At 46.1% G+C, this 12,195-nt stretch overlaps 1 protein-coding gene across 1 annotated transcript in view; it reads left to right on the top strand.

Moving 5' to 3' along the window:
* The window catches only part of SH3KBP1 (SH3 domain containing kinase binding protein 1), a 435,673-nt gene that overhangs the window by 74,874 nt on the left and 348,604 nt on the right, over window positions 1–12,195 (top strand). The window contains exon 2 of the mRNA XM_070943239.1: window positions 88–245. Coding sequence (XP_070799340.1) covers window positions 88–245 — 158 coding nt within the window. The remainder of the gene's footprint in view (window positions 1–87; window positions 246–12,195) is intronic.

Genomic DNA, 12,195 nt, shown 5'->3' with positions numbered 1-12,195 from the left:
CATGTATTTTAATCCTCTAAAATTACAGGAATCTTTCTGGATTTTCCTCCCTAATTTTGTACTGTATCATTATGCTTTCCCTTCTAGTGGAGGCGATAGTGGAGTTTGACTACAAAGCTCAACATGATGATGAGCTGACAATCACTGTCGGTGACATTATCACCAACATCAGAAAAGAAGATGGAGGTTGGTGGGAAGGACAGCTCAAAGGCAGAAGAGGTTTGTTCCCTGACAACTTTGTAAGAGTGAGTACAAAGTGAAAACTGTTAATTGTTTTATGTGATCAACTTACATTATCTTGCTGAGATACAGGTTTGTAATATTAGCAGCCAAACAAGAAAACTTTATAAGTCAAATTTATCTTCATATTGTTAGCTTTCTGCAATCTTCTGAAAACTGAATTGTTTCAAAAGCCTTATGAAAAAAATGAAATGATACCTGTTCTTTTGGTTATAATTGCTGCTGATGTATTGTTTTTTGTGTATTTTCATAATAACCGTTTATGTTTATTTATTTAGTGTTTCATTTGTATTAATATTGATGTAAAACATTGAGAATCAGGTTCAGTTGTGGCAGTATACAAAAAAATAAGCAATGACTTTTTATCAAATTGAAGCTTAAAATTTGAGCATAAAAAGATCTTTAAAAAAGAACAGAACACAATTACATAGTATAAATACTTTTAACTATTTTATAAAAATCACAATAATATATAGCTCTTATAGGCAGTTTATTTTTAAGATATGCATTTAAAATATTGCATTTAAGACATAATAGAGATTTGTGAAGGCAGAGGGTGCTAAGAATCACCGGGTTAAATCAGTGTGCCTTTGGACTTTGGATATAGGAACAGTCAATATTCAAACAATGAAAACAGACACTCAATTAGATGAACTGCTGATTGAACTCAACAATATGCATTGAGATATCATTGGACTATGTGAAACATAATGAGAAGGCGAAAATTTAGTTGAACTTAATATGACTGGGCATTTACTCTACACTAGAGTACCAAAGATGGATGATGTGGCGGACTTGGTTTTCTCATCAACCAAAAACTGAAAGACTCTATAGTAAAATTTGAAAGTATATTAGACAGAATAGCCCAATTGAACAAACAATACAAGCTTCAAATCACCCAAGCTTATGTGCCAACAATAAGCTATAGTGATGATGAGGTTGAAGAGTTTTCTGATGATGTGACCCACCTTTAAGACAAAGAAAAATGCTGATACAAAATACTAATGGGTGACTTTAATGCAAGAATAGAAAGAACAATACCTGAAGAAAAAGTGACTGGCCCATATGGAAGTGGTGAACGAGATAATAGAGGTAACAGACTAGTAGATTTTGCTGGAGGACAGGAACTTTATATCATGAACTCATTTTACAAGAAAAAAGCTAATGTCCAAAAAATGGACATGGAAGAGTCCATCTGGGTACACAAGCAAAATTGACTGCATCATGTCAAGTGATAAAACCATATTCTGCAATTGTACTGTCATCAATCGTTTTAACATTGGAAATAACCATAGAATGGTACGACCTAAAGTGAAGATAGGTTGTCAAAAAAAAGTGTATGAAAATGATAAAGACGTCACAAAAAACAAAAATAAAGAGTGATAGAGGAGAACAGTGATTTTGAAATCAATCTATCAAATCGATTGCAAGATTTGGAAGAGATTAACATTACAGACCAAAATGACCAAATAGTCAAAAACATCTTTGAATCTGCTACATCTATAGCACCACTGGAAAAACACTTTGTACAATCAAAAATTTCTGATGAAACAATTTAATGAAAAAATGACGGACATAAAGAAGGCTTTTCCATTAAATGTGAAGATAGCTCTGGGTGTAGAACAAGACAGGAAATGTTAGAAATAATTGGAAAATTCTATTCAGAGCTATACAACACTAAAGAACACTAAAAAATAACAACACCCACAAAAGAAGAAATGCCAGACATCCTAGTGGAGCAAGTATCAAGAGCCATAAAATCAATGGAAAATGGCAAACATTCAGGAAATTTCATTTCATTTCATTTCATTTTATTAAATTTGTATACCGCCCTACTCCCGAAGGACTCAGGGCGGTGAACAGGCACGAAATAAAACACATAAATACAAAAGTTAAGACATGATTAAAACCCAATTAAATAATTTTTGCCCGAGACAATTTAAATCTCCCAATAATTTAAAACGAATTAAAACTTGAGTTTAAAAATTTAAAAGAAGGGGAAAAAATTAGGCCAGGCTGGCCTGCTGGAATAGGAGTGTCTTCAAAGCACGGCAGAAAGTGCGCAGATCCGGGATCCTCCGTATCTCCGGGGGGAGCTCATTCCAGATAGTAGGTGCCCCCACAGAGAAGGCCCTCCCCCTAGGGGCCACCAGTTGACATTGTTTGGCTGATGGCACCTGGAGGAGCCCTTCTCTATGAGAGCGTGGTGGCCGGTGGGAGGCTGTTTGTGGTAGTAGGCGGTCCCGTAAGTAGCCAGGTCCTAAGCCATGGAGCACTCTAAAGGTGGTAACCAAAACCTTGAAGCGCACCCGGAAGACCACCGGGAGCCAGTGCAGCTCGCGCAGGAGAGGTGTCACACTGGAGCGCCATGTTGCTCCCATAACCACCCGCGCGGCCACACTCTGTGCCAGTTGGAGTCTCCGAGTGCTCCTCAAGGGGAGCCCCATGTAGAGAGCGTTACAATAGTCCAGGCGGGAGGTAACGAGGGCATGAGTGACTGTGTGTAGGGAGTCCCGATCCAGAAAGGGACGCAACTGGTGAATCAGGCGAACCTGATGAAAGATCCTCCCGGTCACAGCTGTCAAGTGCTCTTTTAAAGACAGCCGTGAGTCCAGGAGGACGCCCAAGTTGCGAGCCCTCTCCGTGGGGGCCAGCGATTCGCCCCCAATAGTCAGCGATGGCGTCAACTGACTATATTGGGACGTCGGAAACCACAGCCACTCGGTCTTGGATGGGTTGAGCCTGAGCCTGTTCCTCCCCATCCAGATCCACACGACCTTCAGACACCGAGACATCACTTCAAGGGCATCGTTGGGTGGTCCGGGGTGGAGATGTACAGCTGGGTGTCATCAGCGTACTGGTGGTACTTCACCCTGAAACCACGGATGATCTCACCCAGCGGCTTTACATAAATGTTGAACAAAAGGGGCGAGAGGACCGACCCTTGTGGCACCCCACATATGAGGGGCCTCGAGGTCGACCTCTGTCCCCCTGCCAACACAGACTGCAACCGGCCGGAGAGAAAGGAGGAGAACCACTGTAGTACAGTGCCTCCCACCCCTAACTCTTCCAACTGGTGCAGCATGATACCATGGTCGATGGTATCAAAAGCCGCTGAGAGGTCTAACAGGACCAGGACAGAGGAGCACCCCCTGTCCCGAGCCCTCCAGAGATCATCAACCAACGCGACCAATGCCGTTTCTGTGCTGTACCCGGGTCTGAAACCCGACTGGAACGGATCCAGATACGTCGTCTCATCCAGGTGCTGGGGAAGCTGTTGCGCAACCACACTCTCGACAACCTTCGCCACAAAACGAAGGTTGGAGACCGGAAGATAATTAACCAACATTGCCGGGTCCAGGGAAGGCTTCTTGAGGAGAGGCCTCACCACTGCCTCTTTCAAGGCGGCGGGGAAGTCACCTTCACCCAATGAAGCATTTATAATCCTCTGGAGCCAGCCTCGCGTCACCTCCCGGGAAGCCAGCACTAACCAGGAAGGACACGGGTCCAATAAACAAGTGGTCGCGTTCAGTCTGCCCAGAATCCTGTCCACGTCCTCAGGGGTCACAGGATCAAACTCATCCCAGAAAACATTCTCAAGACCTGCCCCAGTCCCTCCCCCTGAGACTACCCAGTCGGAGTCCAGATCTTCCCGAATCTGAGTGATTTTGTCATACAGATACTGAACAAAATCCTCGGCTCTATCCTCCAAGGGGTCCTCCCGTGCTTCCTGGTGGAGCAGGGAGCGGGTCGCCCTAAACAGGGTGGCCGGGCGGTTATCTGATGATGCAATAAGAGCAGCAAAATAACTACATTTCGCTGCTTTTATCGCCACTAGGTAATTCCTAATATGGGATCTTACCAGTGTCCAGTCCGATTCAGAAAGACTGGCCCTCTAACTACTCTCTAGGCGTCTTTTCCGGCGCTTCAACTCCCTCAGCTCCTCAGGGAACCAAGGAGCCAAATGAGATCGGCACCGGGTCAGAGGCCGCAAAGGCACGACCCGATCCAGAGTTCCAGTGGCCGCCCTATCCCAGGCGGCCACTAGGTCTCCAGTCGAGGCATGTGCCAGAGCCTCGGAAAATGGCCCAAGCTCCATCTGGAACCTATCAGGTTCCATCAGGTGCCTGGGGCGGAACTATCTTACCGGCTCCGCCTCTCTGCGGTGGGGTGCAGCGGTTCGAAGGTCGAGACGAAGGAGAGAGGATCTGACCATGACAAGGGCTCGGTAACTATATCCCCTATCTCAAGATCACTCAGCCACTGTCCAGAGACAAAAACCAAATCCAGCGTGTTTCCCCCCGTGTGGGTAGGGCCATGAATTAACTGGGTCAGGTCCATGGCTGTCATGGAAGCCATGAACTCCCGAGCCACCTCAGACGCCTCACCCACGGACGGCAGGTTGAAATCCCCCATGACCATAAGCCTGGGGGTATCAACCGCCACCGCGGCGATGACGTTGAGTAGCTTGGGCAGGGCTGTTGCCACGTGGCAGGGAGCCAGGTACGTGATCAGCAAACCCATCTGAACCCCACGACCCCATTTCACGAGGAGGGACTCACAGCTGGCCGTCTGAGGAACAGTGGCCTCCCTCGGTCTCAGACTTTCTTTAATAATAACCGCTACTCCCCCGCCCCTGCCCTGTAACCTCGGCCGATGGAATGCGAGGAAACCTGGTGGGCACATCTCGACGAGGGGGACCCCCCCTCCTGGCCCAACCAGGTCTCCGTAATACCCGCCAGGTCCGCTCCCCCCTCACAAATAAGATCACAAATGAGGGGGGCTTTATTTACTACGGACCTGGCATTGCACAGCATCAGCCGAAGGGTCGGGTCCTGAGGGTCTGTGCAACCTGGGGAACGGGTGGAGCCTTGGGGGCCGGAGCATGTCACCGCTTGTAAACAGCGGGTACATGCTCCCTTGACTCGATATGGTCCCCTGCTCCCGCCATACCTACCCCTCCCACTCACGGTAATGATATTCAGAACACTATCTGGACAAACTATGACTCCCCCCTTGACCCCGAGATCCCCACCTCCCATGCCGTGCTTCCTTGCCAGGCCCGCCTCTCCCCTTTATGGGCTATACCCCATACCCACGACCCGCATTCCAATCAAACCCTCCCCCTCCCTAGAACCCCTTAAAAAATTTACAAAAATTTTTGATATTAAACCCCTCAACCCTCTAGTTTTTACATGCCACTTCTCGGGGTTCCAAAGCCCGTCATCAAGGTGGGCCCTCGATAAAGTGGAGGGCCAAACTTGCGAGAGGGGGGAGTCTCGCAATGCTAGCAGGTCGGCTTTCTTGTACGTCATTGTACGTCCGAGTCCAAGGTGGAAAAGAGGGCCAGTCCAGGGTTCATAGTCCAGAGAGACCCTTCAGGGTACAGATGGATTTCATAGAATTTCATAGAATTTCATAGAGCTGGACTCCACTGTCCTCTCACGACAGGGAGAAGGTCCAATGTCCTTTCCACTCCAACGAGGCAATGATCAAGCCACCCTCTCACACTGGCTGGTCTCACTGGAGATAGTCATACCAGAGGTGTTACTACAGCTCCTTCGCTGGAGTAGAAATGGATCCCTCAGCTCCCCCATAGTCTCTCTATCCGGCTAAGGCGTAGGTGAAATGAAGAATAAGGGGGAGGTCCCGCGTGATTATTCTGGAAGCAGTCCTGCGGGGGGGCGGGGGCGAGGGGGGGGCATCATCCAACATCCCAGCCACCCACCTCCTGGCTCCATCATCTCCGTCACTCCTTCTCCTTCACATGGGAGAGGGAGAGGCCTCCACAACCCGAATGTCAGGGGGAGCAGCCCAATATCAGGGGGAACAGTTTCAAACAAACTAAACTCCCCTACTGCTGCCATCCTCGCCACCATTCTCCCTCGCACGGCGCTTCCACGCGCCTCTCCAACCGCAATGTTCTGGGGTGCGTAAAAGCCCTCCCCAGGCTGGGCAGGAGCTCTTCTCACCAGGGGCTGGGGCGTAGATGTTTTACCAGCCCTTAAACCCCTCGGTGTGGTCGACTGTCGCCCTCTCCTTCACATGGCGCTTCCACGCGCCTCTCCAAACACGCCTCTCCAAACGCCGGCTCCCGCTCCAGCCGCGATGCTCCGGAGGGCGTAAAAGCCCTCCCCAGGCTGGGCAGGAGCTCTTCTTGCCGGGGCTAGGGTCGTGGATGTCTCTAACGACCCCTAGACACCTCGGCATGGCCCAAAACCACCCCGTCCCAAACTGACTGTGTTATGATTGTAATGCTGAAAGTTGCTAATCATAGTTTACCCCAGATACTAGCAAAACTATACTGAGATGCCTCAGTGAAGAAAAATACCCAATGCATGGAAAAATGCTTATACAGAAGAAAGGGGCCCAAGAACTATCGCCCAGTAAGTCTTTTTTCAGTCATCTACAAGGTTTTCACCAAGATAATAGCAAAAAGAATATTGAGAACATTAAATTATGCACAGCCAAAGGAGCAGGCAGAGTTCAGAAATGGCTGCAGCACAATGGACCACATCCAGGTTGTTCAGCAAGTCATTGAAAGACACAACTATATGCATTGTTTCTTCAATGCATGTAGAGACAATAAAATCTGAAAAACAAGCAAAATGTTGGTTGTGTCACAAAAAATAAGTACATAAAAATGGATCTAACATTTTCAAGGGCTATATCCTCCTTCATTAGTCTATGTCAAGAGTATTTTTAATACTACCAGGAGCCCTGGTAGCACAGCAGACTAAAGCACTGTTATTAACATCAGCTGCCTGCAATTACTGCAAGTTCAAATCTCAACAGGCTCAAGGTTGACTTAGCCTTCCATCCTTTCTAAGGTAGGTAAAATGAGGACCCAGATTGTGGGGGCAATAAGCTGACTTTGTATAAATATACAAAAGTATGAAGGCTATTGCTTAAGGCATTGTAAGCCGCCCTGAGTCTTCAGAGAAGGGCGGCATATAAATCAAATTAAAAAAAAAGAGTATTTTTAATGGATTCCATAGGTTTGCCCTTTCACAAAATAGTGGCTATTACTAGAAGCAGACAGCACCCTGTTTCCTACCATGTATATTGGATTACATAGGTATGTTATATTAAAACCTGATGATCCTAAGAAAATCATAGGGTATTGGTTTTTATTGTAATCAAACATAGCTGTTATTCTGGAAATCTCAAAAAACTGCTAAATTTCAAGTTAATTCTTTGTTGTATGAACATTTCTGATTCTTTCCTATTGAATAGACTGATTGAGTATGTAGTGAGAATAATGTGGATTTGCTAACGTGTGTTTCAATAATGTATTTTTAAAAGTTTTATTGAAGTTTACTATTCTCTTTTGATTTCATCTTATTTGCCATATTTTCATAGTCTGCAGATTACAATAAGTACAATATACAGGAAATTATTTAAATTCATAACATTGTTGTCAGCTCTATGATGCTTACTTGCTATCAGCTGCCATAGTAATGGGGTGGGGGGAAGGTTGGCGTTTGGGTGGGGGATGTGATCTGGAGAGAGATTGCCCTGTGTGAACAAGTAGGGAGAATTGCTCCTATATTCTACTGCGCAGCTGTATGGACTTGTTTATGCCCAGTCAAGGTCAACCATCTGAGAATACCAGATGGATGAAAATACCTGAAGATGCCCACATGACACCAATTGGGATGGGGATTGGACATTTACCCTGGGTCTCTGGGGGTTGGGATTTGGGGGTACTTTTTTTTTTTTTGCAAATTTTTTTTTATTTTTTAAAACACACAAATAAACATGCAATACATCTTTTCGGAACAGAGCATTGATCCGGTCATAAATTTGTTCAATTTTTTGTTCATCTTTAACAAAATTTTATATATTCTATTTTTGCCATAACACTTATCACATATCTCAACTATTACCATCTTATAGAAAGCTAACTCATATTAACTTAATCAAAGCAATTACTCTTCTATTAATCCACCTTAAATCTTGATTCAATTAATACCTCATAATACATTTCACAATTCTTACCCCAAATACTCACTATTAAAAATACAGTTCAAACATGTTTATATTTCTAAACCTTATTTCCATTTCTAGAACTTCCTTACATTTTATTATTACTTCACATAATATTCATTAGGTCTTTATTTAATTATTACTTCATCAAATTCTCCTGTGCACTGCTTGGAGAGTCCAAGCATGGGTTAATTTCAGTCTGTTATGACGTCACTGAGTTGGAATTTCTTTGGCCACGCCTTCCTTCTTCCGGCCGAGCCTTCAGTTTTTTTCAACTCAGTCTGATAGAAAGACTTGTTTTGAGTTGGTTCCTTTAAAATAAAATTCTTTACATTCGGAAAATTGGCTATTTCTAAATTCTTTTCAAATTAATCTAATTAGAGCCTCTTAATTGATCTGGGAGTGGCGAAAATGGAGCGCAGAGAGTGATCAGAGCTGCTGGAGAGCAGCAGGCCTAGAGAAGCACGCTGATCGTTAGGCCAGTAGCCGCCATTTTGTAGCAGCATACAACACAGCAAATTTCTGAAGCAATTGAGCAGCTGGGCAGTAATTGGAGCAAGGAATCTTCTCCGGAGGCCTGACCATCACAGAAAATTGTGGCTACGCAAGTAAAAGCTGTTTTTGTCGGTTTATAAAGCGTTTGGAGTGTTTGGAAGCCACATTGCTGAGATCAAGCCCTGCTAAGACCTGAGGTATTTGATCATTGCTGCTGCTGCTTGTACGTACAGGCTAACAAACCATTTTGCTGGTTTGGGCATGATTTGAACTCTGATCTGCGCAGTGAGTAAATCTTTCAGCTTCTATTATCTTTTGGGATTATACAACCTGTTTTCTGGGTTAGATATGGCAAATAGTAGTGATTCTGAGGACTCCCAATATCAGGCTGAGGGTCCTGTACTTAAAAAGCCCAGATTGAGATCTAGCAAGGCTTCTGTTAGCACCCAAGCCAAAGTTTCCAAATCTACTACTGTAGCTGCTGAGAAAGATGCACTGAGGAGACAAAAAGCCTTAGAAAAGTATTTTGCAAAGGCCCAGCAACAAGCTGCAGCTTCTAAATCCCCTGAGAGTTCTAAGGATATGGGTGAGCCTTCCAATCCTGTTTCTTCTGAATTGCAGCAACATGAGGTGCAGGAGGACCAGCCTAACTGGTCTCCCACTATGCCTCTGGAATCACATGGTTTTCAGGCAGTTCCTTTTCAAGAAGGATTTATTCCTGACCCTCCTCAGCCCCTTTCTGATTCTCAGGTGCCTGGCAGGCAGCGTTCTATATCATCAGCCACGTTTATGCCCACAGCAGCGGGCTGCACCCCCTAGAGGCTACTCAGCAAACCTTGTCCTCAGACTTATGTTATGCCATTGTACAAACCATTACTCAGGGTATTGATCAGGCCCTGGCACAAAGGGGAATTTTGGCTCCTTTACATCCAGAGCCTCTCAGATCAGATCCTTTGCATCAACATTCACATAGGCATATAGATTGCAGGGAGGGATCACGCCATGCATCTCCATCTCTTCACAGTGAGGCTTCACTGGAAGGAGAGGAGGAATTAGGTGAATTTGAAATGGCAGGGGATGAAGGGCTTGCTCAGGACAAACCTGCTTACACTCGTTTGTTTTGCCCCTATCTCTTTAAGACACTACTACTCAAAGCAAAAATGACTGCTAATATGGGACAAATGGAAAGATCCACAGATTCTAGTGACTCCCAGGATCTTTGTGCCAGCCTCTTTACAGAGCGAGTTACTACTCAGGAAGTCATTCCCTCCCCAAAATTCTTTGTTGATGTAATTCAGAGGCAATGGGCTCAACCTCTTTCAATTCCAGCACCTTGTAGCATGGACAAAAAAGATGTATACTGTAGAGAAGGAACTGGAGGAACTCCTTCAGATTCCCACTGTTGACCCTCCTTTGGCTAATTTGGCTTCAACTGCCATTCTCCCTTCTGATAATGCTGAGGGATTGAAGACTGAGGATAGAAAGGCTGATTTGGCTGCGCGCAAGACCCACCAGTCAGCAGCTTGGGCAGTTAGGACCGCCACAGCAGCTTCATTTATGTCTAGAACATTGCTTTTATGGCTAAAACAGATGCAGGCCAGGATCTCACCAGAAGATGTACATCTCCAACAAGACATTAGTAAGCTAATTGCTGCGACTGAGTACACAGCTGATGCTACTATTAATGTGGCGAAATTCGCTTCTAGAGCCCTAGTGTCTAATGTGGCATCCAGACGTTTGTTATGGCTATGCCAGTGGCAAGCAAACACAAGGTCCAAATGGCGCTTAGCTGCAGCACCCTTTAAGGGAAGCCAGCTGTTTGGAGAAGCTCTGGAATCCATCCTAGTGGAAGGGAAGGATAAGAGGAAGGTCCTCCCTCAGCAGACTAGGAGAACTGACAGACGGCCTACCCCTTATTATTGTGGGCAGTCCTTTCGGAACACTGAGGCAGGATTCCCTGCCTCCCAATATCACAGGCAGTATTTCCCAGGGGGGGACAGAGCGCAAGATAGGTCTGGATTTCGAGATAGATCTTGACAACCGCAGTCAAGGCAGCCTTACAAGGAGTAAGGGGGACGCCCCTACTGCCGTTCCAAATGATTCTTGGATTCACATCCCAATTGGCGGCAGACTTCAGAGGTTTGCCAACCAATGGAGGGAGACCACCACGGATGCATGAGTATTGCAGACAATAACACTTGGACTGACCTTAGAATTTTGCTCCAGACCCCCTCTTTGTTTTCTTCAGTGCCCTGTTCCCAGGAACCCCAACAAAAAGGCCATGATGGACGCCGAGATTCAGCATCTGCTGGACATCTCAGCCATCGAACCAATACCAATTGGACAGAGGGGTTTGGGATTTTACTCCGTACTCTTTCTAGTTCCCAAGAGCTCGGGAGGCCAAAGGGCAATACTGAATACAAGAGATTCAAAATGCCTCAGACAGGGAGATTATTTAACATCAATAGATCTCAAAGAAGCATACCTCCATGTCCCCATAAAGGAAGCTCACAGGAGGTTTCTCAGATTTGCCTTTGCAGGTCACCACTGGCAATACCGGGCACTGCTGTTTGGCCTCTCCTCTGCCCCATGCACCTTCACCAAATTGCTGGACGTGATAGCAGCACGTCTCACGACACATCCAGTCTGCCTGCAGTGCTATCTGGACGATGTACTGATTCAGTCCTCATCGCTCAAGCAGGTGGAACTAGATCTGCAGCTCACAATCCAGTCACTTCAGGATCACGGCTTTTCAGTAAATTGGGAAAAAAGCCATATGACACCGTCCACCAGGCTTACTCATCTGGGGGCGGTAATAGACACTCAGTTACCTCAAGTGTTCCTGTCTCCAGACTGACAAGACAGCATAAAAGACTTAGTACAACAGGTGCAGGCGTCAGTTTCAGTGCCCCTATTGACTCTTTCCTAACTGTTAGAGAAAATGATTTCCTGCTTAGCAATAGTTCCCTGGGCTCGTCTACACTCCAGACCCTTGCAGTAGCTCCTTCTCCCCAGTCAGAGGTCAGGGCACAGCAACTCACTGTGCAAGCTCAGAGTTCCTCTACAGGTACGGCGATCCCTGGATTGGTGGAAGTCGAAGGACATGGAAGAGGGCTGCCTTTTTCGAGATCCTCCCAGACTGATCCTGACATCAGATGCGAGTCTCTTCAGCTGGGGAGTGCACCTGGGGACCCAGGTGACTCAAGTAAGATGATCTCAGCGAGAGCTGCACAATGACATCAATTAGCTGGAGCTGAGAGCGGCCCATCTGGCGCTCCATCATTTTCGAATGGAGCTGTCGAATCAGCACGTTCTCCTGTTAACGGACAATGTCACGGCCAAGGCACATGTCAACTGCCAAGGAGGCACCTGCTCCAAAATCCTTATGTGCGAGGCAAGGAAACTGTGTCTCTGGGCAGAATGGCATCTCCTGTCCTTGAGGGTGGAGCACATCGCTGGGACATCCAACTC

The sequence above is a fragment of the Pituophis catenifer genome, unplaced genomic scaffold (assembly GCF_029215685.1).
Source record: "Pituophis catenifer annectens isolate HBS135680 unplaced genomic scaffold, rPitCat1.0.hap2 SCAF_4, whole genome shotgun sequence".
Classification (NCBI taxonomy): domain Eukaryota; kingdom Metazoa; phylum Chordata; class Lepidosauria; order Squamata; family Colubridae; genus Pituophis; species Pituophis catenifer.
Note: the sequence above shows the minus strand (reverse complement) of the source record. Positions and strands in the feature narration are given on the sequence as shown.